Source organism: Prionailurus bengalensis, chromosome E3 (assembly GCF_016509475.1).
Source record: "Prionailurus bengalensis isolate Pbe53 chromosome E3, Fcat_Pben_1.1_paternal_pri, whole genome shotgun sequence".
NCBI classification, from domain to species: Eukaryota; Metazoa; Chordata; class Mammalia; order Carnivora; family Felidae; genus Prionailurus; species Prionailurus bengalensis.
Genome location: NC_057357.1, coordinates 37,722,453 through 37,749,706, shown reverse-complemented (window position 1 = coordinate 37,749,706; position 27,254 = coordinate 37,722,453). Strand labels below are relative to the sequence as shown.

Genomic DNA, 27,254 nt, shown 5'->3' with positions numbered 1-27,254 from the left:
GGCTCCAGGCTCCGAGCTGTCAGCACAGAGCCCGACATGGGGCTCGAACTCACGGACCGCGAGATCATGACCCGAGCCCAAGTCGGACGCTTAACCGACTGAGCCACCCAGGCGCCCCTCACACGGTTATTTTTAAAAGAACAGTACTTTTATTTTGAGGATAGCTCAAAGAACTCATTTACAAAACGCCTTTTGTTTTCAAAGCACGGCTTTTCATTAAAAGCAACGTCCGCCTTTAATACACCCTCTCGTACACAGTCCCGTGTTGGGGGCTGCCGGGTGCCCCGCCCCCGCCCCGTGCTCAGTAGTCATCTTCGTTGTCGTCAGAGTCCTCGCGTGCCTGCCTGCACACCTTGGAGGGCCCGGGGACGACAGAGGGCCCTGGTGGGGTCGGCGCCAGGTTCACCCAGCAGGGCCCATGAGGCAGCACGTGGCTCTCGTTGAGTCTGCAAACTCGATAGTTCTCGTAGTGGACGTTGTGGGTGATGTCCTTCAGGTCTTGGAGGTGGGAGCTGGGAGATGGGAGGCAGTTGAGCCCAGGCTGGCCACAGCGTCCCCCGCCCCCCCCCCCCCCCCGGGGTCCCTGCACCCTCACCGGATGAGCAGGTCTCTCAGCAGAGGAAACTCACAGTGCGCCATGTTCTCCACTGCAAGACACGACCCAGACCGCTGGCCCTGTCCACTTGCCTTGCCCTCGATGAGCACCAAGTAAGCGCCCACTGTATGCTGTGTACCCCTGATATCCACCGCAAACTTTCTGCCCACATTTCTCACTGTCTTTTCTCACGTCCATTTATTCATTGCTGTGCCCCCCGCACCTGGTACAGAAGGCTGCTACCAATACTTGAGTCAATGAATCCACTAATCATTTATTATTGTCCACTTAATAATTACTACAGTACAGTACGTGTATGATACCATATATATTATATTATTTTAGTGATTATGTGGATAAATGGGGGGCCCAGGCCCTGGCTGCTCCTCCTTCACTTCCCATCCCCCCCCACCCCCCCACCCCCCACCCCCGCAGCGAGAGGCCTCCCTCCACCCCCTCAGGTAGCCTAGCCTCCTGCCCTGCCTTCTCCCACCTGTCATTGTCTCATCAGCTCTCTGGGGACAGGAGCCTTGTCTGTCCTGCTTTCAGTGTATCCCCTGAGGAAGCGCATAGAGTATGCCTGGCACATAGAAGGCCCACAACAAATTCTGGCAAATGCATAGGGTGTCCTCTGGGTGGTGGGCATCATGCAAAGCAGTGGCCTGCCCTGTCCAACCACCTTCCATGTACAGATGTGCAGTTCGTTGGTTGCACAGACGCCAATGGCCATGCATGAGGTTGATGCCCATTTTACTGTGAGGAAACTGAGGCCCAGAGAGTCAGGTAACTTGCCTGAGTCCTCCCCGCTGCAAGGAGGGACTTGATTTCCAGGTCTGTCTGCTTCCTGGTTGTGGGCTTGCCCACTGTGGGCCCTGTGATGAGTGTTGAGGGTGCCAGAGGCAGCAGGATGCGCCTGGATTTTCAGCCCACCCTCACCTGCGTTCTCTGCAGAGTCCCTGCACTGACCTTCAATGACGCCCCACTTGGTCTTCCGGCCCAGGACACACCTCCCGTTCACCAGGTGCTGTCGGTCGGCCCCGACCACAGCAAAGGGGATGCGGTCCTGCGGGAGGAGAGGAGACAAAAGGGTTGGCCCTGCCTAGGAGGTGGGTAGAGAAGTCACGGAGGTGGGGTGGGGGAGGCACACTGTCCTTTGTGGGGAGACAGTGGTAGAAGGAGCACAGAGATCTGAAGTCAAAAGACACAGGGCACCTGGCCAGCTCAGTTGCTGGAGCCTGCGACTCTTGATCTCAGGGTTGTGGGTTCGAGCCCCACGTTGGGTGTAGAGATAACTTAAAAATAAAATCTTTCAAAAAAAAGTCTGATCAATGCCTCAGTTTTCTCATCTGTAAAATGGGAGTCAGAAGAGTACATACACAGGGCTTTGTGAATGTTTGGGAAGGTTACTCAGAGCCACATTAATAATATAATCTTAGGGATGTCCCATCTCTTACCTGGGTAAGAGATGACCTGCAATCACCTTCATCGGTTATCAAGAGGGTTAAATGACATGACTCTGCAACCCAGGGGTTGGCAACCTATGGTACATGGGCCAGATCAGGCTCCTGCCTGTTTCCCCATATAAAGTCTGTTGGCATACAGCCCCATGCATTCATTTACTCACATCTAGGTTGCTTTCGTGCTGCAACAGCGGAGTTGAGTAATTGCACTGAGACCAGTTGGCCCACAAGGCCTAACATACTTACCATCATGTGGCCCTTCACTAAAAAGTTTGCTGAGCCCTGCTGAAAATTCTGGTGGTTCACTTGCTCATGGCCGGAAGTGGAGACTCAAATTCCTGAACTCCAAACTGCTATTTAGGGGTTTGCTTTTATTTCCAGGAGTTAATTTGTGATGAGGAATAGTAATCAATGGTGGCAATCATAATTATCTGTTCTGCGCTTATCCTGTGCCAGCCCGGAGCAAACCCTCAATAAATGTTAGACGTCTGGACGATTTACTGAGATGTTGAGTCAGTATGTTCAGGTCTGTGTCAGTTGTGGCCACGCTGCTGCCTTCTCAGGCCTCAGGACAGAAAGAAACTGGTCAAGGTCAAGGCTCTTTGAACGTTTCACAGGAGATCCTGTTTATTGTGCCAGTGGGGAGGGGAAAGAGGGAATGGTGGAGATATTGGGTCCGAGATGGGAAACAGGGCCATGTGCGGATGTGGTTTGTTTACTGCACAAAGGGAACTGGCCATGAATCTGTGTGGGGCTGAAATCACATGTGGGCCATGTCTGTGAAGGCAGAGTTGTTTGCTTCTAATCCAGGCAACAGCACCGCTGTGCAGGTTAACACGGTCCCTGAGGGAGTGATTCAAGGCCTGAGGTCAATGCATGATGAACCTCAGCCCTCACCTGAGTCCTTTGCAGGATCCAGACAGACTGACATTGGACAAACCACCAGGACGACAAGGTAGAGGCTTGGAGGTGGAATTCAGGTGATTAGGAGAAAAAGAAGAGGTTAGCTATTTCCCTCTTTCCTTCTCTTTTGAAACAGCTTTACTGAGATGTAATTCACGTACCATAAAATTCACCCTTTGAAAGGTGCAGCTCACAAGACTGTGCAGCCATCACCACAGTCTAACTCCAGGGCATTTTCGCTGCCCCAGAATGACACCCCACACCCATCAGCAGTCACTCCCCACTGCTCCTGACCCCCAGCTCCTGGCAACCACTAATCTACTTTCTGTCTCTATACGATTTACCTATTCCGACGTTTCATATAATGGAATCATGTAATATTTGTCCTCTTGTGTCTGGCTTCTCACTGAGCTTCATGTTTTCTTTTCTCTCTCTCTCTCTCTCTCTCTTTTTTTTTTTTTTTTGTTTATTTTTGAGAGAGAGGGAGGGGGAAGGAGAGAGAGAGAGAGAGAGAGCGTGAGTAGGGAGGAACAGAGACAGGGGAAGACACAGAATTCAGAGCAGGCTCCAGGCTCCGAGCTGTCAGCACAGAGCCCAATGCAGGACTCGAAGTCACAAACCATAAGATCATGACCTGAGCCAAAGTCGGACGCTCAACCGACTGAGCCACCCAGGCGCTTCATGTTTTCAAGGTTCATCCGTGTTGCAGCAGGTGTCAGTGCTACATCCATCCGTTTTTATACCTGGAGGACACTCCATTGTGTAGACAGACCACGTGTATTTATTTAGTCATTCATAAGTGAATAGACATTTGGCTTATTTCCACTCCTTGGCTATTACATGTATTTCTGCCATGAACATCTGTGTACACGTTTTTATGTGAACATAGGTTTTCATTTCTCTTGGGAGTGGGCTTGCTGCTGGGTACCATGGTAACTCAGCGTTCAACCTTTTGAGGAACTGCTAGACTATTTTCCAAAGTGGGAGCACCCTTTGACATTCCCGTCAGCAGCGTCTGCCTGCCAGTTCAACTTCTCCACATCCTCACCAACACTTGGGATTGTCTGTCATTTTGCAAACAGCCACCCTAGTGGGTATGAAGCGGTACCTCGTGGTTTTGCTTTGCGTTTCCCGGATGACTGGTGATGTCGAACCAACATCTTTTCGTGGGCTCATCGGCCTCTTGTCCAAATTCTCTGAGGGAATGTCATTCAAAACCTTTGCCCATTTCTAAATTTGTAAGGGTTCTTTATTATGTTCAGGATACAAGTCCCATATCAGATAAACCATTTGCAAGCCTTTTCTCCCTCCCATTTCTGTAGGTTGTTGATGTTTGAGTTTATGTATGTATGGAGATTCATACCTGCCAGAAGTATGTGAACTTTCCCCAAGCTGTAGAGGGAGATGAATCTTTAGACAGAAAGAGCAGGTGGAAAGCAAATCGCCCAGCCGTGGTCACACCAGCCTGCCCCCCACCCCCACCCCGTGGCCTCCTACCCGAATCTTGCTGTTGAGGATCCTGTCATTGATATCCTCGTCAAAGCATTTCTGTGGATACACCTCGATGCAGTGAGTCCTCAGGTTGTGCTGGATCTGGGGACGCAGGTGACCTCATCTCATCCTGTGCACTTGGCCTCCTCCTTGCTCCCACTGGCCCCGTCACCCCGGGCGCCCAGATCACCCTGCGCCTGAAGGCCTCTCGCTCCTCAAGGGTCAGGCTGTCGGCCCGGGCAATCACAGGCACCACGTTCACGGTCCGGCACAGCCGCTGTAGGAACTCAATGTCCAGAGGCCGCAGGCTGCTCAGGCAGGGCAGCAACAGTGGAGGCGGTGGCAGTGGATGAGTGAGGGGGTGCGGCCTGCAGCCCAGGCCGGGGACTCCTCCTCCTCCTCTCTGCCCCAGGCCAGGGTCCCTCCCCCAGCTGGCTCAGCCCTTTACCAGTGCCCAGTAGGCGGCACGAAGTACACACAGCAGTGCACCCGCGTGTCGGGGATGTGGCGCTGGCGGGTGATGAGGATCTCCTCCTGCAGGTACCGCTCGTACTGTTCGTTAATGTAGCCTAGGATGGGGTTCCAGCTGGGGTGGCAGACGGACCCGACCTCAGAGCCGCCCCTGGGAGCCCCACCCGTCTCCCCAGGTCCTCTGGGTGGTCTCCCCTTCGGAAGACCAATTGCCCCAGTTGGCCCAGGACACAGGACCTCCGTTCCTGTACGAGCTGAGACCTGTGGTTACCTGATCACCCTCCCCTCGCCCCCCTGAATTATCAGAGAGACCCCTGCCGTTCTCAAGCTGAGGCCTTGGTTTCCTCGTTCATAAAATGGAGAGACCTACTTTGTTGGGGCGTGGTCTTAAAAGAGATGAATCGCCACAGCCGGGTTCCAACCACCATGGGCACTCACGCCATTGTTGCAAGGATCTCCTGAGTCCTCTCCCTGGGTCCCTTCCCCTGCCAGGCTATTGTCAACCAAGCAGCCAAAAGGACTCCTCCACCCCCTTTTTTTTTTTTAAGATCCTTTTAAAAACAGGAGTCAGAGTACATCCCTTTTCTGCTCAGCCTGCCCACAGTGGCCACAGAAAAGCCTAAGTCCTTACACTGCCCTACCAGGCCCTACCGCATATCACTGTTTCTTCTGCCTGCCCTCCCCTCCTCGTTTCTCCCTACCATGCACACACCTCCAGCCACACCAGCTTTCCATGAACATACCATTCTGCCCACCGCAGGGCCTTGGCACATGCCACTATCCACTTTGAACACTCTTCCCCTGCATGTCCACAATGCTCATTTTCTCATATCCTGGAAATCCGCCCCAAGTGTCACCTTATCCGGGAGGTCTTTCACGATCACTCTGCTTAAAGTTGCAATCCCTCTACAGCTCCCTATGCTTTCCCTTCTCAGAAATGTCCTCCTTGAATGATAGAGTTTAGGCCCACCTTATGTATAACTGATTTGTTGTGTTCACTGCTCAGCCCCCCTTCCCACGACAATGTAAATTTCACGTAGGCAGAGAGGTTCATCTGTTTTGTTCATTGCTGTATCCCCATGTCTAGAACAGGGCTGGCACAAAGCAAGTGCTCAATGAAGCATTGTACACAGGGCTGGCTTCATACAAGCACAAACAGACCATTTCCACAGAGCTCCGTGCTTGGAAGGGCTTGCAGTTCATTCAATGTCCTGTGGTCAAGGTTTTACAATTCATAATACTTTTTGAACAATGGGTCCCACATTTTCATGTCACTGGGTCCCACAAATTATGCATCCAGTCCTGATTGTGTGTGTGCATGTGTGTGTGTGTGTGTGTGTGTGTGTGACCAACTACTGTTGTGGGTTTTGTCACTGAGAGCCTAGAACAACTCTGCAAGGTGGGTGTCATCACCCTCAAGTTACAAAGAAGGAAACTGAGGCTCAGAGAGCTTCCATGACCAGTCCCAGGTTACCTAACTGGAAAGTGGTCTAACTCTGTGGTCCTGACTCTGTAGTGTGGGCTTCTAACTTCTGCTATATCCTAACCTTGACTGAACACCTACTGTGTGCCAGGCAGGAAGTTCTGACCTTTATGTACTGGACTCCCTTCAATCTTGGAGGGCTAGTTGCATGCACCCATTATACAGATGAATAGACTGAGGCTCCAAGATGCCACAGTCAGGTGTTTCAGGGCTGGGATGTTTCCCAGGGGCTGGAGGGGCAGGGGCAGGGGCAACCAGGGTTCGGCCCCCACTGTCAAGGACCCACCATTTGTCATTGTTGATCTGGTCTCCAAAGCCAGGCGTGTCAGTCACTGTCAGCTTGAGCTTCACACCCTTCTCCTCGATGACTGTGCGTGGAGAGTGGAGTAGGAAGAGATTGGCCTGGGTGGGGTGGGGTGGGTGGGGTGGGGGTGGGGGACCACTCACCATGGGTCACTGACTTCAGCTGCAGCGTCTGGGGTGTGGGCATCTCCAGGCCCGGCGGGGTGCACTGCCACACCTTGGACTTGAAAAGGGTGTTCAACATTGTGGACTTGCCCAGCCCGCTCTGCCCTGGGGGTAACCAGACGACAGCAACAGAGGTGGACATTTTAGGCAGTGCTTCTCAGGCTGTTAAACAGTTTTAGAAAGTGAACTGTTTTCTAAGCATAACATAAATACTGAAAAGCGGGTGCTATCGTCAGTGTCCCCCTCAATCTTTACCCACCCATTTTTATTGAGGCAAAATTCATGCAGTAAAAAAATTAACCATTAGCCATTTAAAGTGAACAATTCAGTGGCATTTAGTACACTCACAGTGTTGTGCACCCACCAATTCTGTGTAGCTCCTATTAGAAAGAAACCCACAGGCCGCAAATGGCGGAACTTAGGCCAAGTCTCCAAATGGGTGCCTAATATCTAACTTAACTGCAGTTCCAACCTCCCCCGGAAACGTAGCCTAAACTGGTCCGTCAGGGATTTTCTGGTCAGCACCGGTGAGTCATGTCACATGGGCCCTCACTGTCCCCCAAAGGAAGATGAAGTCATCCACCTAAGACCCTTTGCCTGTCCTCTAAGGGAAAGCAACCCTGCCTGTAATAATCCTTTCCTTTTGCTAATAACTTCCTTGCTCACATCCTCCTTTCTATATAGAAACCTTGCATTCTGCACAACTCCTTGGAGCTCACTTCTTACCTGCTGACCAGGTGCTGCCTGATTCATGAATCATGTCACAATTAGATCTTCAAATGTACTTGGCTGAACGTTGTTTTTTTAACCGTCAAGAAACATGCTCATTGCCCCAAAAGAAACCTCACACTCATTAGCAACCCCTCCCCATTCTCCCTCCATCATCACCTCTGGCAACTGCTAATCCATTTTTTTGTGTCTCTGTGGATTTGCCTACTCTGGACATTTCAAAGAAATGGAATCATGCATGGGGCACCTGGGTGGCTCAGTTGGTTAAGTGTCCGACTTTGGTTCAGGTCATGATCTTCGGTGCGTGAGTTCGAGCCCCTTGTTGGGTTCTGTGCTGACAGCACGGAGCCTGGAGCCTGCTCCAGATTCTGTGTCTCTTTCTCTCTCTGCCCCTCCCCAGCTCATGCTCGCTCTCTCTCTCTCTCTCTCTCTCTCTTTCTCAAAAATGAATATGCATTAAAATTTTTTTTTAAGAAATGGAATCATGCAATATTTGTCCTTTCATGTCTGGCTGCTTCCACTAAGCATAATGTTTTCAAGGTTCATCCAAGTCCTACCAGGTGTCAATACTTCATTCTTTTCCATGGCTGAATAATGTGTCATTGCATGGAGAGATCACATTGTGTTTATCCATTCATCCTGATGGGCAGTTCAATGCATCTTACAAATTAAATGGCCCATGTATACAGAACCAGATCCAGAGATGGAGCATATAGTTCCCCACAAGCCCAATCATGCCCATCTCAGTAACTATTAACCCAACACTCCAGGGACAGCCATTCTCCGGGCTTCCATCAGCAGGGAGCAGCTCTGCCCACCCTTGATTTAGGGAAGCACACAGCATGTGGTCTCTCGTGTCTGGCTTCTTTGGCTTGACACTACTTGGTGAGATTGACCCAAACTGTCTGTCGTTGTAGATGGTCCATTTTCCCTGCCGTGGGAGCTTCTCAAACTCGGTGGACCACATCTGCAGAAGGGAACACCCTACATCACAATGCAGGGTGCACACGTATTTTTGTATTTAACAAAAATTGTCCGAAGGGTTGTGCTGTCCAATATGGGAGTCCCACTTGGCTCCTGCCATGGGTGATATGGAAAATCTGAATTGAGGTATGCCATCAATGGAAAATACAACCCAGATTTTCCAGACTTGGTGTGTGCCAAAAAGAATGCAAAAGTTCTTTTTTTTAAACTTTCAAAAAAAGTTTATTTACCTTGAGAGAGAAAGAGAGCACACACAAGTGGGGGAGGGGCAGAGAGAAGGAGAGACAGAATCCTAAGCAGGCTCTGCGCCCTCAGCGCAGAACCCGATTTGGGACTCGAACTCGCAAACTGTAAGACCGTGACCTGAGCCAAGATCAAGAGTCAGACACTTAACCGACTGTGCCACCCAGATGCCCCAGGAATGCAGAAGTTCTCATGGACAATTTTTTTTGGGTGTGGGTTACATGTCATTCAAGATAGTACATACTGAGTTAAGTAACATAAATGGTTAAAATTAATTTCTCCAGTTTCTCTTCCCTTTTTTAAAGCTGGCTACTGGGAATTTTTACAATGACATCATGTGGCTCACATTATACTTCTATTGGACAGCACTGCCTTGGAACAATGCCCTTAATTGGTGTTGCCCACTCTGACATTTTATAGTCTGCTATTACCTAGTTTATTTTGTGAAAGGTGTAGTTTTGACCTACAGAATCAATTTTGCACCCATATAAATGCAATTCCAGAGAACCTCCTGAACGCCAGGACAGTGCTAAACCCAGTGAGGAAACTGAGGCAGAGAGGGGTCAGGGACTGTGCTCAAGGTCACACGTTGGCTGGTGTTAAGGGCCCGGATCAGGATCTGGGTCTGGGTGTTCACCACTTTCTGCCATGGCCTCCCCTTTTATTGCTCTCTTTGGGTTTGGCTGGGGCTTCATGGATGATTTTTGTCTTTTAATGCCTCAGTGTTTCCAGATTTTAAACTATGACACCTGGTGAGGGACTATTAACAGACCCACTGTTGAGACTGAGGCTCAGAGAGGTGAAGTAACGCGCCCACCCCCACAAGTCTGCATCCTTTGGTCTGTCCTCCCGTGAGCCCCTGCCCCTCACTCACCCACCACCATGATGTTGAACTCAAACCCCATCTTCATGGCCTTGATCTTCAGTTGGTCCAGCACGGCCTCAATGCCCACATAACCAAGCATCTCGCAGGGTGGGGTCTTGGGGCTGGAGGGTCTTGACGAGCAGGGGGAGGGGGACTGCCTCAGCGGGTCCATGGGGTCAAGGGCACAGCAATGTCTGTCAACTGGGTGGGTGGGGAGAAGGGGGTTACTGGGGCTCTGGAGGGGGACCCTCTTGAGTTCTCATTTCTGGACCCTGGCTCCTGAGCTCGGCCACCTGGCACTCCCACACATTATACCCCTTGATCTACCCATCCCCCAAGGCCCCAGGGCCTAAGGGCTTTGGAGTGAAGTACAGGGAGGAGCTGCCTCTCAGAGGAGGCTGAATCCCTTCCCAGAGATACACCAGCTCAGTAATCTGTTCCTCCCCCACCCCAGTTTCCTCCCTACCCCCACCCCTGGCCCAGGCAGTATCCTTGCTCAGACACTCCCCCCAGAAGAATGTGGCCAGCCTGGTGAAGCCCAGGGTCTGGACCCATGGCGACAGAGAGAAGCAGCTTTGTGTAGCACCTGATGGCCTTGGGTCTCTGACGGAGCTTCAAGGAGCTTCCCTGTCCTAGCTGGTGTGTGTGGTGAGAGGGGAGGAGACAAGGTGACAGTTAACTGAAGAATCTGAACTCCATCCCCTCCCCCATGACTTCAGGGGGAGGGGCAAAGGGTGGGCCTCCTCTACAGCGGGGAGCTGAGGGCAGGGGCAGGTAAGCTCTTCCAGTGTCCTTTTGGAACACTTACCCTAAATCCTTACAATGACCCTGGCCTAGTGCTATAGACAGGAACCCAGGGCCTCTGGGCAGCTCCCTTGCCCAAGGTCACCTAACTGGGCTAAGTGGGCTTCAGCCAGTCCCTCTGATTTCAAATTCATGACTCTGCTAGCAAAAGCAAACCCATGACCCGCGGCCAGAAAGCAGAATGTCCATGTTTTCTTTGGTCTGTCCACCGCTGGGGCCACAGTGTTTTCAATGGCCAGATTGATTTAGGAAATATTTACCCCACACTTAGTCTGTGTATAACATTGTTCACGGCAGCTTGTTTCACGATCATCCCAGTGCTATCAAGCTAGTGCTGTTACTCCCTCCAGGTTACAGAGAGTCTGAACCAGTTGTGCAAAGTCACCTAGTAAGGAAGTGGCGGGTTGGGATCTGAGTCCACGTGCTTACCCTCTAATGCTTTTCTTGTTCACGGGAACATCTAGATTTCCAGTGTGTCTTAGAGATTGTAAGCCCTGGCAATTCTGATGGCTGATGAGCTGCCCTCTTTGGCTGGGCCATGAGTTTTCCAGTTTGCCACAGTCCTCACCCCTCCCCGATGTGTCCCTGACACGATGTTTCTTATACAAATCCATCTCACTCACTACTTTCTCACCTGTTTCCTGGCACATGAGGAGTCCTCTGTCTCATGATGCTGAGCATTTTCTCTGAAAGCCAGATAGTAAAGAGTTATTTTGAGCTTTGTGGGTCATAATATCTCTATTACACCTACTCTTCAGGCCTGCTGTTGTAGTGTGAGAGCAGCCACACACAGGTGAAGGCTGTGTGTAGGTAAAACTATTTACAAAAGCAGGAAGTGGTTTACCAACCCTGCTTTGCTTGCTGAAACTCACCAAGTCTGCCCTAGTCCACTCACCTCAACTGTCCTGAGCCCCAACTAGCCTTCTGTCCCTCTCGGCCCGTGCCCTTGTGCTTCCCTACCTTCTACCTATCTCACGACAGAGCTTAAACTTCATCTTTGAGGCTTGAGGCTTTGGGTGGGGCTGGGCAAAGCCTGCCCTGGAACATGGTTCCTTTCCCAATAGAGAAATCTCTCAAGCTACAAGTCCACAGCTCTCAAGGGTTATGGGAGGCTGGCCTCCTCATCAAAGCGAATGGGCACGTTGTACATGGATGACCAAACAGTACTGGTGGCCTGTGGACTGAACTTGAGTGCGAGATTCTGCTTCCTAGGAAAACCATCCCACGTGAGTGACAGTAGGATTCTGAGCAACTGGGAGAGGAAAAAAAAAGAAAAAAAAGAAAAGCGAGCCTCAGTGGGTAGCCACTAGGATCACAAGCGTCATGACCGTGCTTGCAGAAAGCAGTGGTCACTTGCATGGCGCTCTTGGCTGTGTTGATTGGGAAAAGCCCAGGGTGAAGTGATCTGAGCAGTGTGAGGACAGCAGATGAGTCCAAATGTGTACAAAGAACAGAAGACTGAAGGGACTCACACCCATAAGTTGGGTGAGTAATATATAGCCATTCAGTGCATGTTTCTAGAACACCTCATTGTGCTAAGGAAGTGTTTTATGGATCATTCCATTCAATCTAACCCAAGAATAAGGGGAATGATATTTATACACCCATTTTACAGAAGAAGAAACTGAGGCAGAGAAGGTCAAGGATTGTGCCCCAAGGCCACACACAGGTGGGTGTTAAGGGCTGGGAACAGGATCTGAGTCTGAGGGGGGTCTGACCCACCTGAAATATGCCTTGGCATGGCCTCCCCATCACTGCTCTGCTCCTGTCTCAGAACTCTACAGGTGGTTTCTGTTTTTTAGTAATGTGGTAATTTCTCAGATTTTAATAAGTGTTGGATGCTTAACCAACTGAGCCACCCAGGTGCTCTGGGTTTTGTCTTTTAACAAGTTGGAATTTCCCAGATTTTCCCTAATAAAGAGCAACTGCACCCCCTCCCCCCCCCGCCATCAGAAAGTCTTACTTTATTATTATTATTATTATTTTAAGTTTACTTATTTATTTAGAGAGCATGAGCAGGAGAGGGGTAGAGACAGAGAGGGAGAGAGACAGAATCTCAAGCAGGCTCTGCACGGTCAGTGCAGAGCCTGATGCAGGGCTCAAACTCATAAACTGTGAGATCATGACCTGAACTGAAACCAAGAGTTGGATGCTTAACTGATTGAGCCACCCAGGCACCCCTAGAAGGTCTTACTTTCATAATGAAAAACAAGTAACAAGGCACCCAGGGGTCTGGACAGGAAGGCTGAGAGTCAGTGGGGAGCAGAGGCGACAGAGGGCCTCTTGGCCACCCAGCCAGGCCAAGTGGTGGGGGGACAGGGGCCACAGTTGTGGACCCCCATCCTCTTTTTTTTTTTTTTTTTAATGAGGTACAAACGAGCTCCTGGGTGGCTCAGTTAGTTAAGCGTCCAACTCTTGATTTTGGTTCATGTCATGACCTCACAGTTTTGTCAGTGTGAGCCCCATGTTGGGCTCCTTGCTGACTGCAGAGCCTGATTGGGATTCTCTCTCTCTCTGCCCCACCCCTTCTTGCATTCTGTCTCTCAAAATAAATAAATAAACTTAAAAAAATTCTTAACAAAGTAATAAAATTGTGGTAACGGGGCACCTGGCTGGCTCAGTCAGTAGAACATGTGACTCTTGGTCTTGGGGTTGTGAGTCAAGCCCCACATTGGGCATAGAGCCTATTTAAAAAAAAAAAAACAAAACATATATATATATATATATATATATATATATATATATATATATATATATAAATACAAAATTTAGGTAAAATTTGCATACAATTAATTTGCATAACATTAACCATTATCCACTCTAAAGAGAACAGGTAAGTGGCAGATCACTATTTAGTACACCTACAATGTGGCTAAACCACCACCTCATCCTGTTCCAAGATATGTTCATCACCCCAAAGGAAATCCCATCACTACTAAGCAGTCACTCCCCTTCTTCCCCCCTCTCCCAGCCCCTGGCCACCACTAACTACTTCCTGTCTCTATGGATTTGCCTGTTCTGGACATTTCACAGAAACAGACCTACACACCATGTGGTCTTTTGTGTCTGGTCTCCTTCATTGAGCGTCACGTTTTGGAGGTTCATCCGTGTTGTAGCGGGTGTCACTGCTTCCTTTTGTGCGGCTGGATGACATCCCACTGTATGGACAAATCACCTGGTGGTGGTCATCCATTCATCGGTTGACAGGCATTGGGGCGGTTTCCACCTTTTGGCTCTTGTGATCGGTGCTGCTGTGAACACTTGTGTACAAGTCTTTGAGAACTTGTTTTCAATTTTCATGGGTCTATCTATACCTAGGAGCGGAATTGCTAGGCCATATGCAATCACCATGTGTAACTTTTTATTTTTTAATTTTTATTTATTTATTTAAATTTTTTTAAATTTTGGGGCGCCTGGGTGGCTCAGTTGGTTGGGCGACCGACTTCAGCTCAGGTCATGATCTCACAGTTCGTGAGTTTGAGCCCCGTGTTGGGCTCTGTGCTGACAGCTCAGAGCCTGGAGCCTGCTTCGGATTCTGTGTCTCCCCCTCTCTCTGCCCCTCCCGTGCTCATGCTCTGCTTGTCTCTCAATAATAAATAAACGTTAAAAAAAATTTAAAAAATTTTTAATTTTATTTTTTTAACTTACATCCAAGCTAGTTAGCATATAGTGCAACAATGATTTCGAGAGTAGATTCCTTAATGCCCCTTAACTTTTTTTTTTTTTTAATATTTATTTAGTTTTTAGAGAGACAGAGAGAGAGCAAACTCACAATAGGGGGAGGCAGAGAGAGAGGGAGACAGAGAATCCCAAGGAGGTCCACGCCGTCAGCACAGAGCCTGATGTGGGGCTCGAACTCATGAACCGTGAGATTGTGACCTGAGCCGAAATCAAGAGTCAGATCCTCAACCGACTGAGCCACCCAGGCACCGCCCCCGCCCCCCTACCATGCATGAGTGTTTGAGGAACTACCTCAAACTGCACCCTCCTCCTTTCCTTCTGCAGTAACACTCTAGTTGTTTCAAAACTCCCCTGCTCCTGCAACAGCCGTCTGAGATCTGGAATAGGACGGAGGGGTGGTAGGGTGGAAGAAGGGGACCCAGGACAGGAGACCCTAGAATGTGGTGGGGAAGGGCTCTGGGGTCTAAATGCCTGGGCCGCAGTTCTGGCTTCTCTGCTCACTCTGGGGATGGCTGACAGAATCATGGCCCCCAGAGATGTTTCCATCCTAATCCCTGGACCCTTGGGAGAGTATGGTAACTTAGCAAAAGGGACTTTGCAGATGTGACTAAGGATTCAGAGGGTGGGATTATCCTGTGGGCCAATGTAATCACAGGGGTCTTTGTAGCAGAGAGGTCAGGAGGGTCAGGGCCAGAGGATATATGAGCATGGAGGGCAGAGACTGGGATGACCAGTGGGCGTGGCCACCAGAAAGCCAGAAAAGGCAAGGAACGGACTGTCCCCTCGAGCCTTCAGAAGAAACACAGCCCTGCCGACCTGTTATAGACTCTGATCTCCAGAACCCTAAGACAATAAATTTGTATGGTTTGAAGCCATGAAGTGCGTGGTCGTATGTCACAGCAGCGACAGAGAAGGAGCACCTTAGGTGTGCGACTTGAGCTGGTCGCTGAGCTTCTCAAGGCCACACCTTTCATATCTGTGAGCGGAAAGGACAGTGATGCCAGTTGAGGCTTGCCCTGAGGACAAATCAGGAAATGAATGGATGGTGTTAGGTGCGGAACCTGACATCAGCTGACACGTTCTCCCCTGCTAGACCACAAGCACCACAAGAATTAAGAAATTGTGTCCACTTGGTTTACGGCCAACCTCAAGTGCTGAGCAGTGTCTGGCCCTTGGTGGGCCTGGACACGTCTGCGCTGAAAGAAGGGAGAGTGAGAGCTGCCTTTCTGGACAGGGTCGGGGCCCCAGGCCCCAAGTTCCAGGGGAAGAGGTCATTTGAGAGAGGATAATCATCTTTTTGTAACGACCACGCTGAGGATTAGAATAGAGGAGACAAGGACCACAAAGACTCCTAGTATGGTGCCAGGCACATGCCATCTGCCCAGTGGAGGGGAAATGGAAACCACTTTTCCCTCCCTGTCCCTCCCTCCTGTCTGTCTCTCTTCACTCAAGTCAACAGAGGCCCAGGCCATACTGTGTTCCAGGCTGCCTGTCTGGCCTGTTGACAAAACAGTGAAAAATCCCCGAGTGAAGAGGCTTACAGGCCCGTGGCTACCTCCCTGGGTCCCGCAGCACCTGCTCCTGTTGGGAAGCTGTAAGCATACCTGTTAGGGCACAGGCCCCACCCCCCTGGAGCCTAGCCGCCCCTAGGAAGGGTGGGGCTGGTTGCCAAGGTGCCAAGGCCTCAGGTAGCAGCTATCTTGGGTTGCGGATCCGGAAGCAGGAAGTAGCCTGTGTTCTCAGGACCTGGCAACTGGCTGACTGGGGGAGCCTGGAGGCTGGTAGGAGTCTGGGCGCGGAGTTGCTGGGGGCGGGGGGTGGGGGGGGGTGGGAGGGGACCAGGCAGGGGTTTGGGGGTGTTGGTGTGGGAGGGGGCAGGGGCAGGGGCAGGGGCAGGGCAGGGGCTGGGTTGTGAGAGGTCTGGCTGAGTTCTGAGGCAGCCCCTTGGGGGCTGGTGGTACCCAGAAGGCTGGAGCTGAGATGGCCTTGGCAGAAGACCTGGAGAAGGAGCTGGAGACCACGGCCCAGGAAGTGCTGGGGAAACTGAGGAGCCGTCAGCTGTTCCAGTCCAGGTGGGACACTGCTGCCTTCATCATCTTTCTCATCTTCCTTGGTGAGTGTGGCCGTGGCCTTGGCCTTTGCCCCCCCCCCCCCCCCCCCCAAGCCTCCTGACCCAGACGTGGCCAGGACCCTCTCTGGACACCTGTCACCGCACCCCCCCCCCCCCCCCCAGGCACTGTGTTGCTGCTGCTGCTGCTTGTTTGCATCCACTGCTGCTGCTATAGCTGCTGCAGCCGCCGCACCTCCAGATCCCAGAAGGTGAGCCCCGATCAGGTGAGCCCCACTGGCCTCCTGGGCTGGGCAGGTGCGAGGGGCAGCCTGGAAGTGCGCTGGGGAGATGAGGGTGCTGGGCCTCCTGTGGACAGGGGGCAGGCAGGGGACACATGAGTGAAGCCCAGCTGATTCCTGTGCCTCTCTTGTAGGAACACCGCAGGGGTGTGGATAACTTGGCCCTGGAACCTTAACACACAGAGCCCCCCAGCCCCTCTGCCCGTGTGTCCTGCTGGGCAACAGGAACAATGCCTTGTTTGTCCAGAACCTGAGTCTGGAGTGTGTTCTGAGCCTCCCGTCAAGGGGTGGGCAGTTGGGAACTCACTGCTTTATCCAGATGCCCACCTGTTCCCTCACAGCTTTCAGCCTACACGACGGCCACCAGACCCTGAATCACCAGCAACTGCCCATGGGAGGGGAAGCTGGGGCCCAACTCAGGGGCCGGAACCCCCAGGCAGAACCCTTGTTCCCATCCCACTCAGCCCCGTGGCAGCCCGGAGGACCCCCTCAAAGGTGGTGTGGGGAGGCCAAGGGCTCAGTCACTGGGTACCCCACTCAGGTCCTGAGTATCAGGGATCCCCAGCCTGGTCCTCACTCAGACAGACAGACAGACGCTCCAGGTAAAGTGCGGTGATCTTTATTTCCTAGAGGCCTTGTCAGGGATGCTGAGCAAACGCATTCTAGGACACCACAGCTCACGGTGGGTGGCTTCTGTCTGCTCTCCTAACTCACAGCTTAGGGTCGCCACCCACTCCTCACCCTCCATGGAGGGGGTGTGCATGGCTACCCTTCACCATCCAAGGGCAGCTCAGAAAGCAGAAAAAGGAGAGCCCTGGGGTTGGCCCCACCCAGAGTCCAAAGGTTTCTGCCTGCAGGGAGGGAGGGTTTGGAATGTGGGCCACATCTCTGCTCCGCCTTCCTGACCACCCCCCTCTGCAAAATGAAAAGCAAGCCTTCGTCCCTTCTTTTCAGTGATTCCAGTGTTCATTTCCATCTGTGCAAATATGATGGGCAGGATGGGGTAAAGACGAAAATAAATAGCCCATGCTGCCCGGCTCTGGCCAACACTCCGAGAGGGGATAGCTGAGGGACAAGGGCCATTTCCCAGGTGGACAGACTCTTGGGGGTTCTGTTCAGAAAGGCCTGTAGCTCCAGTAGCTAGAGAACACGGAGATCTGGAGAGGGAGAGAGGTGGGGGGACATGGTGAGTGCTGGTGCTAGGGAGCCTCCCTTGCTGTACCCTGTGACCCGAGTGAGATTTCAAGGTCATCCAAGGGCAATTTGTCAGGGAGAGGGTACTGTTGCTCGGCAATGTCGTGGCCCATCTGCTGGGTGTGTGTGGAGGGTACGATGGAGATTTGGGGGTGCTTTGGAGGTATGACCACAGCCCTTGGGATCCCCCCAAGATGAAAAGGCTTAGCAGCCTGCCACCTGGCTGGCCCAATGTGTCTGAGAGGGAGGCCCACCCCGACCCCACAGTCCCCCGTGGCCCACCTTATCCTTGAGCTGCTGGCAGAGCTGCAGGGAGACCGTGAAGAAGACTAGGGCATCGTTGAGCCATGGGATCACACACTCCACCTTGTGCACATGGCTCACCTCCAGACGCTGGGAGCCCCACTCGCTGTGGGGAGAGGGGAGGGTCTCCCCTGGGTGGGGGGTGCTGACAAGCCTGGCCCCCCAGGCCCCAAGGTGCAAAGGGTTGGGGAGGGCAGGGTGCTCCCTGGCAGCATACTTACAACATGGCCCCAGGGCTGTGGAGCACGGCGCCTCCAGCTGGGCGGAAGTTCTAGGAAAGAAGGGGACCAGACCCGGTCAGGCCCTGGAGGCCGGTCAGGCCCTGGAGGCTGCCAGGCACGTGGGGGCGGGTGGGGTTCCCTCACCTTGGTGGAGTTGGGCTGCAGGGCGTGCAGCTGGTACACGGTGAGGCAGAGCTTGTTGAGGTTGATGTACACATTGACTAGTAGGTCAGAGGGCAGGGCAGGTGCGAACATCCGCTGGGGACGAGCACCGGGCAAGCAGGTTGGATGAGGGTCGCGCAGGCGCAGGCCTCCCAGAACCACTTGGGCAACCCCATTCCCCAACCCAGGCACTGGGGCTTCTAGACTTTTCCGAGGTGTCCTGGGTGGCTTTCTGCACCAGGCTTGAGAAGCACTGATGTAGACTAGGAGCATTTGGGGGACGCAGGGTGGAAGCCAAGGACCTTGTCCCAGAAAACTGCATAGACAGAGGACTCGGACAGCAGTTCGGGGTTTCCAGGGCCCCTTCACACCCGTGTCCCTCCCAGGGGCAAGCTGGGCTCCTCAGTGGGGATTCCCTCTCCTGGAGCAGGGGCTGGACTAAGGTACTGACCGTGAGGCCACTGGCAGCGATCTCAGGCAGAGTAAGGGTAGCCGGGGTGGTGAGCCGGTTGCGGGCTCTGGTCAGCTGCAGCATCACAGCGTCCATCAGCTGTGGGCAGGGGGCTGGTCAGAGCTGCTTCGAGGGCAGCCCCTGCCCTCCCACATCAGAGAGTGACAAAGTCATGGAAGCTCCCAGCTCCTGCCCTGGGTGCTCACGGTCTCAAGGCCTGAATCCCTGCTGTGTGGGGCTTGTTAAAGGTGCAGGTACTGGGGTTCCAGCTGAGGGTGGGGGTAGGACGTCTGCAGTGGTGACCACCTATCCAGCAGGTTCTACTGCATGGGATCCCGGGTGCTGGTCCAGTGGGGAATGGAACATGGGAGATCCTGAGGGTCAGTCTCAGGGGCATGAGGGCTTTGTGGATGGGGGTACAGGAAATGAAGGAGCTTAGAAGAAGGGGCCTGAATCCAGCTTGGGTGCAAGGAGCCAGGCACGGTGATGGCGCACGGCTAGGTTCAGGTCTTAGCCTGGGGTACCAGCCCCATTTTCACAGTTGAGGAAAGAGAAGCTCCCAAGTGCTAAGGTCACATGGCTAGTGAACAGTGGAACCATCTGGAACTCATCCTTTTCCTTTGCCATGACTAAAATTCTTGCTTGGACTCCTCAGAGCCCCAACTTCCACTGCTTCCAGATATTGCCATGGGCATGGGGGTGACCTTGCTTCCAGGAAAGGCAAATCTGAGGGGAGGCATGGGGACTACACCCCCTGTCCCCAGGGTGGTCACAGTTCTGGGAGGGACCTCAGGCCATTAGTTGTAAGTTTTCATATGAGGACTCAGAGGTCCAAAGAAGGAAAGTGAATCACCTGAAGACACATAGCAAATCAGGGACAGAGTTTAAGCATGAGTTTGGGGCATATGAGCGCAGCTGGTCCCTGCAAACCATGTGGATTCCCTTTGCTAATTATAAGAGTTCCTCTAGTGCTAGTCATGTGACTACTAGCATCTACTAGTAGTAGCTGAGCACTTCCTGAGCATTTGCTAGAGCCTACTTTACCTGCATCATCACAACTGGTCATTACTGCAGTGAGTCCCCCCTCTATAGGTGAGGCTATTGAGACATAGAATGACTAAGAAAGTAACCTGAGGTTGCACAGCTTACAGCGGAGGCCCTGGAATCAGAATCTCAATCTGAGTCTGGAACCTGGGATATAAATCATTTGACTGTAGCTGGATGGACATGTGTGCGTTGAGAGGTGATGGGTGGGCCATCAGCTGCGCCTGAGGATGTGGGGGCAGAATTCTCCAGGGGCCTGGTCAGGGCCAGGGGTAGGGAACCTAGTTCTCCTGTCCCTTCTGGCTGCTCACCTTGAGGACCTCTGCTCCTGTCCTGAACTGGTAGCTTTCATCCCGGTTGGCAAGGAGGTAAATGGCTTGGCTTACATGGTTCCTGGCATCCTGGATCTGAAAACAGTGCCCATCGAGAGGTCAGTGGGCTGGGCCTCAAGAGGAAGAGATGCCAACTTCATCTCTCGGTGGGCGGTTCCTGCCCCAGTCATCACGATGAGGGGCCATTCTCCTTGGAGGGGTGGGGTGGGAACCGCCTGCCTGCCCTCTCCCCACCAGCTCCCAGCTCCGTGTCCTCTGAATGCCAGGTCCTGGCTGGGTGTTGGGCACATGGCAAGACTGTGGCCGGCCTGCTGTCACATAGCTCACCTTCTAAAGGAGGGCAGGTGATCGCAGAGTAAAGGCCTAAGATAAAAAGACTGACTTGCACAAGGAAAGAGGGTGACTCTGCAGGATGGGGGAGGGGGAGCCTCTTTTGATGGATGGAGGTCAAGGGAGGCCCCAGGGAAGTGATTCTTGAGGATCACCCAAATGACAAGAAAAGCAGAGAGCCGAGCATGGGCAAAGGCCCTGAGGTGGAGACCAGCTGGAGTCCAGTGAGAGGGGAAGGGGCTTGGATCAACCAATCACACAGGAGCTTGTAGGGAACATGGACTCTGTCTCCAGGAGCCATCAGAAGCCCCCTGGAGGCTCTGGGAAGGGGAGTTCCTGGCTCCAGAGGACCCCAGTGGTTCCTGCTGGGGCCCAGGGGTCTACAGACAGGTTTTCCACCTCCTTCAAGGCTAGGCTCTGGAGCCCCAGGCACTGCCTGCCCCAGCTCTGCTACTAGGAAACACCCTTCCAGGCTTGCTCCGGCTTCAAATCCCCATGGCCAGCCTGGAGCCCTCAGTGCCTCTCAGGCCTGCCCCTGCCTGCCCTTGTGGCCTGAGCCCCAGTAGGGGAAGGGCCCAACTACCTGCTGCAGCTTCCACTGCTTGTCTTCTCGGAAGGCGAAGTGCAGCAGCTGGTTGTTCCGGGGTATCTTCAGGTTCACATCCTGACGGGCAAGAGTGGATAAGCAGAAGGATGACACCCTCCTGCTTTTGGCCACCCTGAGCCCTTGAGCAGGGGGCCAGAAATGGGGTGTGTGGGGTGGTTCGGGCCCCTGTCATTCCACAGGGCAGAAGGTCTCCCAGCACAGTGGCCATTTGGAGCGTGAACAAGGAGGTCAGGAAACAGGAACTCGGGCCCAAGAGGAACCACAAAGAAATGAAAGGGAAAACAGAAAGGGGAAGGTGGCCTCAGCCAGGAGGAGCTGTGACTGTGGGCAAAAGGGAACACGGGTACAGGCCAATGGACTGAGCACCCACCCACTACTGGAGGAGAGGCACCTTCCCCCACATCTTGGTGCCTGGCACCAACGGAGCTCAGATGCTGGCCGATTTCACTTTGAATTGGGGCCAGCTTAATCCCGCTGCTGCCCACGCTTCACTGGGCCCAGACTCAGGGCCGGGCCGTGTGCAAACATCTCCCTTCGGCACCTCACACAGAAGCCACATGCCAATTCCATGAGGAGGCTGCTGGGGGGTGGGGGGAGTATTTTACAAGGGAGAAAACTGAGGCCCAGAGAGGTCAAGGATCCTGCCCAGGGTCACACAGCCAACTGGTGGCAGAGCCAGCAGGAGGCTCCCATACTCTTTCCCGCTGGATCCTCCAGCAACAGAGAAAGGGGAGAGGGGCTGGGGGACTCACCGCCTGGCTCAGCGCGTCCCCTTGCAGAGTCAGCACGCCTTTCACCTGGTCTGTGCTGCAACACGTGGGGGTCAGAGCAGTGCCTGTGGCTGCCCTCTCCCACCACCTGGCCCTCCCGGCAGCTTGCCCCTGGCTGTCCCAGGATGGCCCGCTGGGCCTTGGCTGTGCAGCCTCTCCTGGAGGGATCCCAGGTGTCCCCCTCACAAGCAGCTTCATCGCCCTCATTTCTGCTCAGCCCCCGCTCACCTACAGCTGCCAAGGATGAAGTTCTCCTGCTTGGCAGGACCCTCCGTGCCGGTGCCAGAGCAGGGCAGAGTGAAGCGGAGAGAGGCCTCCTGGAAGGGCAGAGGGGATTAGGGTAAAGTTCATCCAATCCAGTTCAACGGTCTTTCCAGAAGCCCCATTTCCTAGGTTGGCCAGGGGAGGGTCAAGTGGGTTGGTCTCACCGGAGCACCTTATCCAAGCCTCCAGGGCACCTTCCCATTTCTCAGGCCTTTCCGCCCTCACCTGGGTTTCAGGTCCTACCAGAGTGGATGGATAGCTGTTCCTTCCACATTCCCCAGAAACCTGCCTCAAGCCCAACTCCAGGATATAGAACAGAGAGATGGCCTCCTGGCTTGGTTAAGATGCTTGGGTTGGAGGGTATTATGCTAAGTGAAATTAGTCAGAGAAAGACAAATATCATATGACTTCACTCATATGAGGACTTTAAGAGACAAAACAGATAAACATAAAGGAAGGAAAACAAAACTAATATAAAAACAGGGAGGGGGACAAAGCATAAGAGACTCATAAATATGTAGAATAAACAGAGGATTACTGGAGGGGTTGTGGGAGGGGGGATGGGCTAAATGGGTAAGGGGCATTAAGGAATCTACTCCTGAAATTATTGTTGCACTATATGCTAACTTGGATGTAAATTAAAAAAAAAAAAAAGGTAAAAAAAAAGACGCTTGGGTGTGGAGACAGAGTCAGAAAATGTTAGTAGTCATGACAACTCGCAATTTCTGCCCTACCAGGCAATGTCTGGACATTTCTGTAAGTTGACTTATTTCACAATAGCCCTGTGAGGCTGGTACTGCAATCTTTTTGCGAAAGGGAGCCCTCCAGATGTTGAGTATGATGCTGGAGACCTTGAGATTAACAGCTTCAATGGAAGCCTTCCTTGACCCCGACTCCCTGCCCGGGAGCTCATTCCACGCCCAACGCACTGCGCTCACACAGCTGCCTGTGATTAAGTGGACAATCATGTGTTGGTACCCCGACTGGACTCCCAGTCCTCCGAGGCAGGGCCTGGTCTGCACCCCGCGCATCGCGCCCACAGCAGGCGCTCGGAAGGCAGGGGCATCGGCCCGGGAAAGAGCCGCTGCTGGGCCGGCCCGCCAGGCGCCTTACCTTGAGGATGTCTTGCAGCTGCCTGAGGACGGCGTGCACCTCGTCGTGCAGCAGCCAGCGGAACTCCTCCTCCTGCGGGCACAGGCCGACTGTCAGCCTCCCGGGCCCACCGCCCCCCGCTCCACCCTGCCCTGGCCGCGCGCCTCACCAACACAGCTCGCTCCGCCGCCGTCGCTGCCATCGCGGTCGCCATCGCCGCCGCTCGCCGCCCAGCGACCGTCAGGCACCAGCCGTCAGCTCGAGGCTCGGGGCACCGGCCGTCAGTGCGCTAGCAGCACCCGGGCCCACCCCCGCTGCCGATTGGCGGCACGCGCGTCCGCCCCGCCCCCGGACCGCCTCTCCCGCCGCCGACCGGCCGAGCCGCGCTCCGAATCGAGGCTGGCGGCTGCGCGAACCCGCCTGCTCCGGCTCTCCCAGGCTGCCGCTGGCACCCACCGCGAGCGCTCTGCGCTCGGGCGCCGTGTCCACCGCCGCTCTGCCGCTGGCGCTCTTCGGCCTCTTGCCCCGCCCCTCCCCGGCCCTGATAGGGCGCCCTGCTCCGCTTGCGCACATTGATTGGCCAGAGGGATGGTTTGCTCTCGCCGCGCCCGGCGATTGGCCGGCGTGGCAGCCTGTTCCTGCTCCGCCTCGCCCTCCTCCCGCGGAGTTCGCGAGTTCCGTTGGTCCAGGAGGAACCAGCCGGACGACCAGGCAGTCCCGGCGCAGTCCCGGCGCGAGGGCTGCGGGGCCGTTCTTGCGCTCCCTGCCCTCCTCCCTCCACCACACAGCGCTCTGGGTCTGGGCACAGGCCACTGCCGAGGTAATCAGTCACAGTTGTGTTACCAAGAAACGTTTTATTTTGCTTGCAGTAGCTTTTTTTGTTAATTGCACAAAATCATGTTTTGTTTTTGCCATTTAAACATCACACAATCCTATTCTGAAAGACAAATGCTCATTAAAAACAAAGCAAAAATAAAAATTCACAACCTTAATTACCTAGAAGATTTGTCATTTAAAGTAGGTTTAAAGGGGAAAAAAAAGGGATGGTGGAAGAGGGGCTTTCTTACAAGCTTTTTCACAAGTGTCACATTTTCTTCTAAAAGGGAAGGATTTCAAAACAAAGGTGAAATAGCTTAAACAGAAATAGTCATAAAAAGAAACTTTACAGAATTGCCAACAATATTAAGACAACATTGACTAACCAGTTTCATTACAGCATCTTCCCCCACCCCCACCCTCCAACCCCCAACCCCGAGTGTCCGGCTAGGACTAGAACAGGCTTTGTGTTCAGACAGAAAAGAATTCCAAATCCCAGTGAAATTATGCCAAAAACCCGCAGGCATCTTCCCTGCCCTCCCCCCTATGTCTTCTGAGATCCCCTAGCCTGGGTTCTATCAGTGGAAAAGGGCCAAATTTGTGAGGGGGAGGGGTCCACACCAGTGTGGTCTCCTCATTATATATATTCACTAGAAATGCTGACCTGCAAAGTATAACTTTGGAAAATTCAACCCATATAGAGGGAGAGAACATGGACATCCTTTGGGTGACTTCTCCTTGTTTTTACACCACATCGTAAGTCCCTCTGGTCCCCTATCCAAGGAGAAATGTTAGGGTCTCAAAGATGTCTTAGATCTACCTCTTCGGGTCAGTTAGTTCAGGTTGGGTCAGGTTCAGTTCTCTTCCCTCCCAAAAGACCATGGGGCCCTGGAAGCATTGAAGGCTATGCTTCTGGCTGAAGTGAAGACACTCGATCCTGTTTCAAGAGCTGAGCCTAAGAAATGGCTATCGTTGGTCAGGCTGGGTTTGGGCCAAAGAAGGGACAGAAACACTGTCTCCATGGGAAGAAGAGGAGGAAGGGAGAATGAAAAGGTAGGCAGGTGGGGAACATGTGCAGGAGCAGGTTGGAGAGGATGGGACTGCTGTGAGGGGACCCAGTCAGAGTGGCTCCAGGTGGAGTCTGCAGCATAACGGAAACAGGAAGGAACCCCACTCTCCTCCCTCTTTGCTCCTCCCTGGTGGCCCTCAGGATCCCCTTCCCAAGGGCTGGAATGCAAATCCAAATACTAAGAGCCTGGTGAGGAGTGAGCTCCCCCTACACCAAAGTGAGGAAGTCTGATCCCAGCCCAGGGCTCTGCAGTGATGGTGACTCCTGGGACAGGTGCTCAAGAGCGGCGAGGAGAGCAGGCTTCTGTGAGGCTCACCTAACGTGCTGGCGATTTGCTGCTCTCCCTGGAGAGCCAGAGCCCTGTGTTCGCTCAACTTTGCCAATCTCTTTTCAGTTCACAAAGGCATTTACGGAGAGTTGGTTGCACATTGGTAGCTTAAATATGACAATCCTCATCAGCTGGTCACCTGAGGTTGGAGGGCCCATGGGGACCCTCTGTTTGGAGTCGGTGCTGGCTCATCTTGACCCAGAGCCTCTCTCTCACATGGGGGATCCAGTGGGGGGACGTGGACGTAACCACAGCCTCTTTGCTCTGAGGGACGGCAGCAGTGGGAAGGCTTCCAGTTCTCACTGCTGATTCTAGTTCCTCTACTGGAAAGGGTCTGAGATAAGACAAGCTCAGGAGGAAAAAAAAGCCAGGCAGCAGTTTCTGGGCAGCTTCTATCCTGGGGCGAGAGCCAGTGTGTGGTGTGTAGGGTGTGTGTGTGTGTGTGTGTGTGTGTGTGTGTGTGTGTGTGAACACACAGCCACCTAGTCCGGGGCCAGTGCCCAGCTCAAGAGCTTTCCCAAAGGCCAATCCTGCTGACACCCCTCCCCTCCCCAGGACCTCCAGGGGAGGGGTGACGCTGTGTGCTGTGCTGATGGCAAGTCTCAAAGTCTGTAGAAAAGGAGATGGAGACAGGTGGACTGGTCCAGAGTTAAGTCCCAGGACCCCAACCCCATGTGAGGAGGAGGGGCCAGAGGGAAGACTTGGGGGGCAGGGATGGGGTATCGAGGGCTTAGTGTATATAGGCTCGGTACACGGCAGACATGTCGTTGTCAGACTGGTCCAGTGCCTTGGCTCTTTTGTACACCTGGAAAAAAAAAGGAGATAGGCTTATACTCTGTCCACAGAGCTGACTTAAAAACACAATCTGCTTCCTGGAGGCGGTTCTAGATGTGGTCAGGCAGGCAGGCGGCAGGCGGCAGGTGGCAGGCAGCCTTTGGAGTCCAGGCTATCTAGGTACAACTCCTGGCCAACCCCCACACTGATTTTTTTTTTTTTTTAAATAAAAAAATGTTTATTTTTGAGAGACAGTGTAAGCAGGGGAGGGGCAGAGAGAGGGGGACAGAGGATCTGAAGGGTGCTCTGTGTGGACAGCAGAGAGCCCGATGCGGGGCTAGAGTTCACGAGCCATGAGATCAGGACTTGCGCTAAAGCTGGGCGCTTAAATGACTGAGCCACCCAGGCCCCCCACTGATCTTGAGCCAGGTGCCTCAGTGTTTCTTTGCCGTTACCACTACTACTTGATGTCATGGAGAAGGTGACAAGGTTATCATGAGGTTTAAAGGGACTGAGGAGGTAAAGTGCTTAGAGCATTGTTGGCAATTATAATCACGTCCCTTCCTACCTCCAGGGTCTTCCTGTGTTATGCTCTGGGCTGCTATCCTCGTCCTTCCCTCTGTGTGGGATGCTTTTCCCTCAGCACAGCTGGCCCCTTCCCAGTCAGCTCCGAGGCCTCTCCTGAGCAGCCTATCTAAGACAGCGGCCGCACCGCTTCACTCACTCTGCTGTATTTTACTCATACTTCTGACCTTTACAGACTCTTGTTCAAATACTTATCTGCCTGTCTTGTGCCTCTTTCCATTAAAATGTAAGCGCCACAAGGGAGGGAACGGGCTGCTCCTGAACACGTCCCCAGAACCTAGAATAGTGCCTGGCAATCAACAGCCACTCCAGAGACACTAGGTGAATATTATGAACGAGTGTGAAGAGAATTAAAAAGCCATTGGACAAAGGCAGTATGGCATCCA

General features: G+C 53.1%; 4 protein-coding genes across 12 annotated transcripts in view; 1 reads left to right on the top strand and 3 right to left on the bottom strand.

Annotated features, from left to right (window-relative positions):
- Positions 1-126: 126 nt before the first annotated feature.
- SEPTIN12 (septin 12) lies at positions 127-10,405 on the bottom strand. 3 transcript variants are annotated; one of them, XM_043560637.1, is made up of 11 exons: positions 10,279-10,405; positions 9,702-9,893; positions 6,851-6,976; positions 6,690-6,771; positions 4,898-5,035; positions 4,640-4,757; positions 4,456-4,551; positions 1,562-1,658; positions 1,388-1,467; positions 596-693; positions 127-512 (listed from the first exon to the last, which is right to left on the bottom strand). In XM_043560637.1, exons 2-11 carry the CDS (start codon positions 9,862-9,864, stop codon positions 302-304), a joined length of 1,209 nt encoding a protein of 402 aa, XP_043416572.1. In that variant the 5' UTR covers positions 9,865-9,893; positions 10,279-10,405; the 3' UTR covers positions 127-301. The 3 variants fall into 3 exon arrangements, with proteins under 3 accessions (XP_043416572.1, XP_043416573.1, XP_043416574.1); XM_043560639.1 differs by having other exon boundaries at positions 396-512; positions 596-647; positions 10,279-10,404; XM_043560638.1 differs by lacking the exon at positions 1,388-1,467 and having other exon boundaries at positions 596-647; positions 10,279-10,404.
- Positions 10,406-11,129: 724 nt separating this feature from the next.
- SMIM22 (small integral membrane protein 22) lies at positions 11,130-16,775 on the top strand. Of its 3 annotated transcripts, none has more exons than XM_043560642.1 (4): positions 11,130-12,165; positions 16,143-16,290; positions 16,411-16,511; positions 16,661-16,775. In XM_043560642.1, exons 2-4 carry the CDS (start codon positions 16,158-16,160, stop codon positions 16,700-16,702), a joined length of 276 nt encoding a protein of 91 aa, XP_043416577.1. In that variant the 5' UTR covers positions 11,130-12,165; positions 16,143-16,157; the 3' UTR covers positions 16,703-16,775. The 3 variants fall into 3 exon arrangements, with proteins under 3 accessions (XP_043416577.1, XP_043416578.1, XP_043416576.1); XM_043560643.1 differs by lacking the exon at positions 11,130-12,165 and adding an exon at positions 14,953-15,958 and having other exon boundaries at positions 16,411-16,496; XM_043560641.1 differs by lacking the exon at positions 11,130-12,165 and adding an exon at positions 14,955-15,958.
- Positions 16,776-17,129: 354 nt separating this feature from the next.
- Positions 17,130-23,818, bottom strand: ROGDI (rogdi atypical leucine zipper). Its single transcript, XM_043560640.1, has 11 exons — positions 23,466-23,818; positions 23,318-23,389; positions 22,169-22,257; positions 21,923-21,977; positions 21,147-21,227; positions 20,213-20,308; positions 18,858-18,956; positions 18,389-18,502; positions 18,245-18,294; positions 18,003-18,129; positions 17,130-17,683 (listed from the first exon to the last, which is right to left on the bottom strand). The coding sequence occupies exons 1-11, from the start codon at positions 23,508-23,510 to the stop codon at positions 17,642-17,644; spliced, it is 870 nt and encodes a 289-aa protein (XP_043416575.1). The 5' UTR covers positions 23,511-23,818; the 3' UTR covers positions 17,130-17,641.
- Positions 23,819-24,130: 312 nt separating this feature from the next.
- GLYR1 (glyoxylate reductase 1 homolog) overlaps positions 24,131-27,254 on the bottom strand; it is a 34,070-nt gene continuing 30,946 nt past the window's right edge. For all 5 annotated transcript variants that reach the window (XM_043560631.1, XM_043560634.1, XM_043560632.1 and 2 more), the window contains one exon: positions 24,131-26,314. In XM_043560631.1, coding sequence (XP_043416566.1) covers positions 26,240-26,314 — 75 coding nt within the window. In that variant the 3' untranslated portion in view covers positions 24,131-26,239. The remainder of the gene's footprint in view (positions 26,315-27,254) is intronic.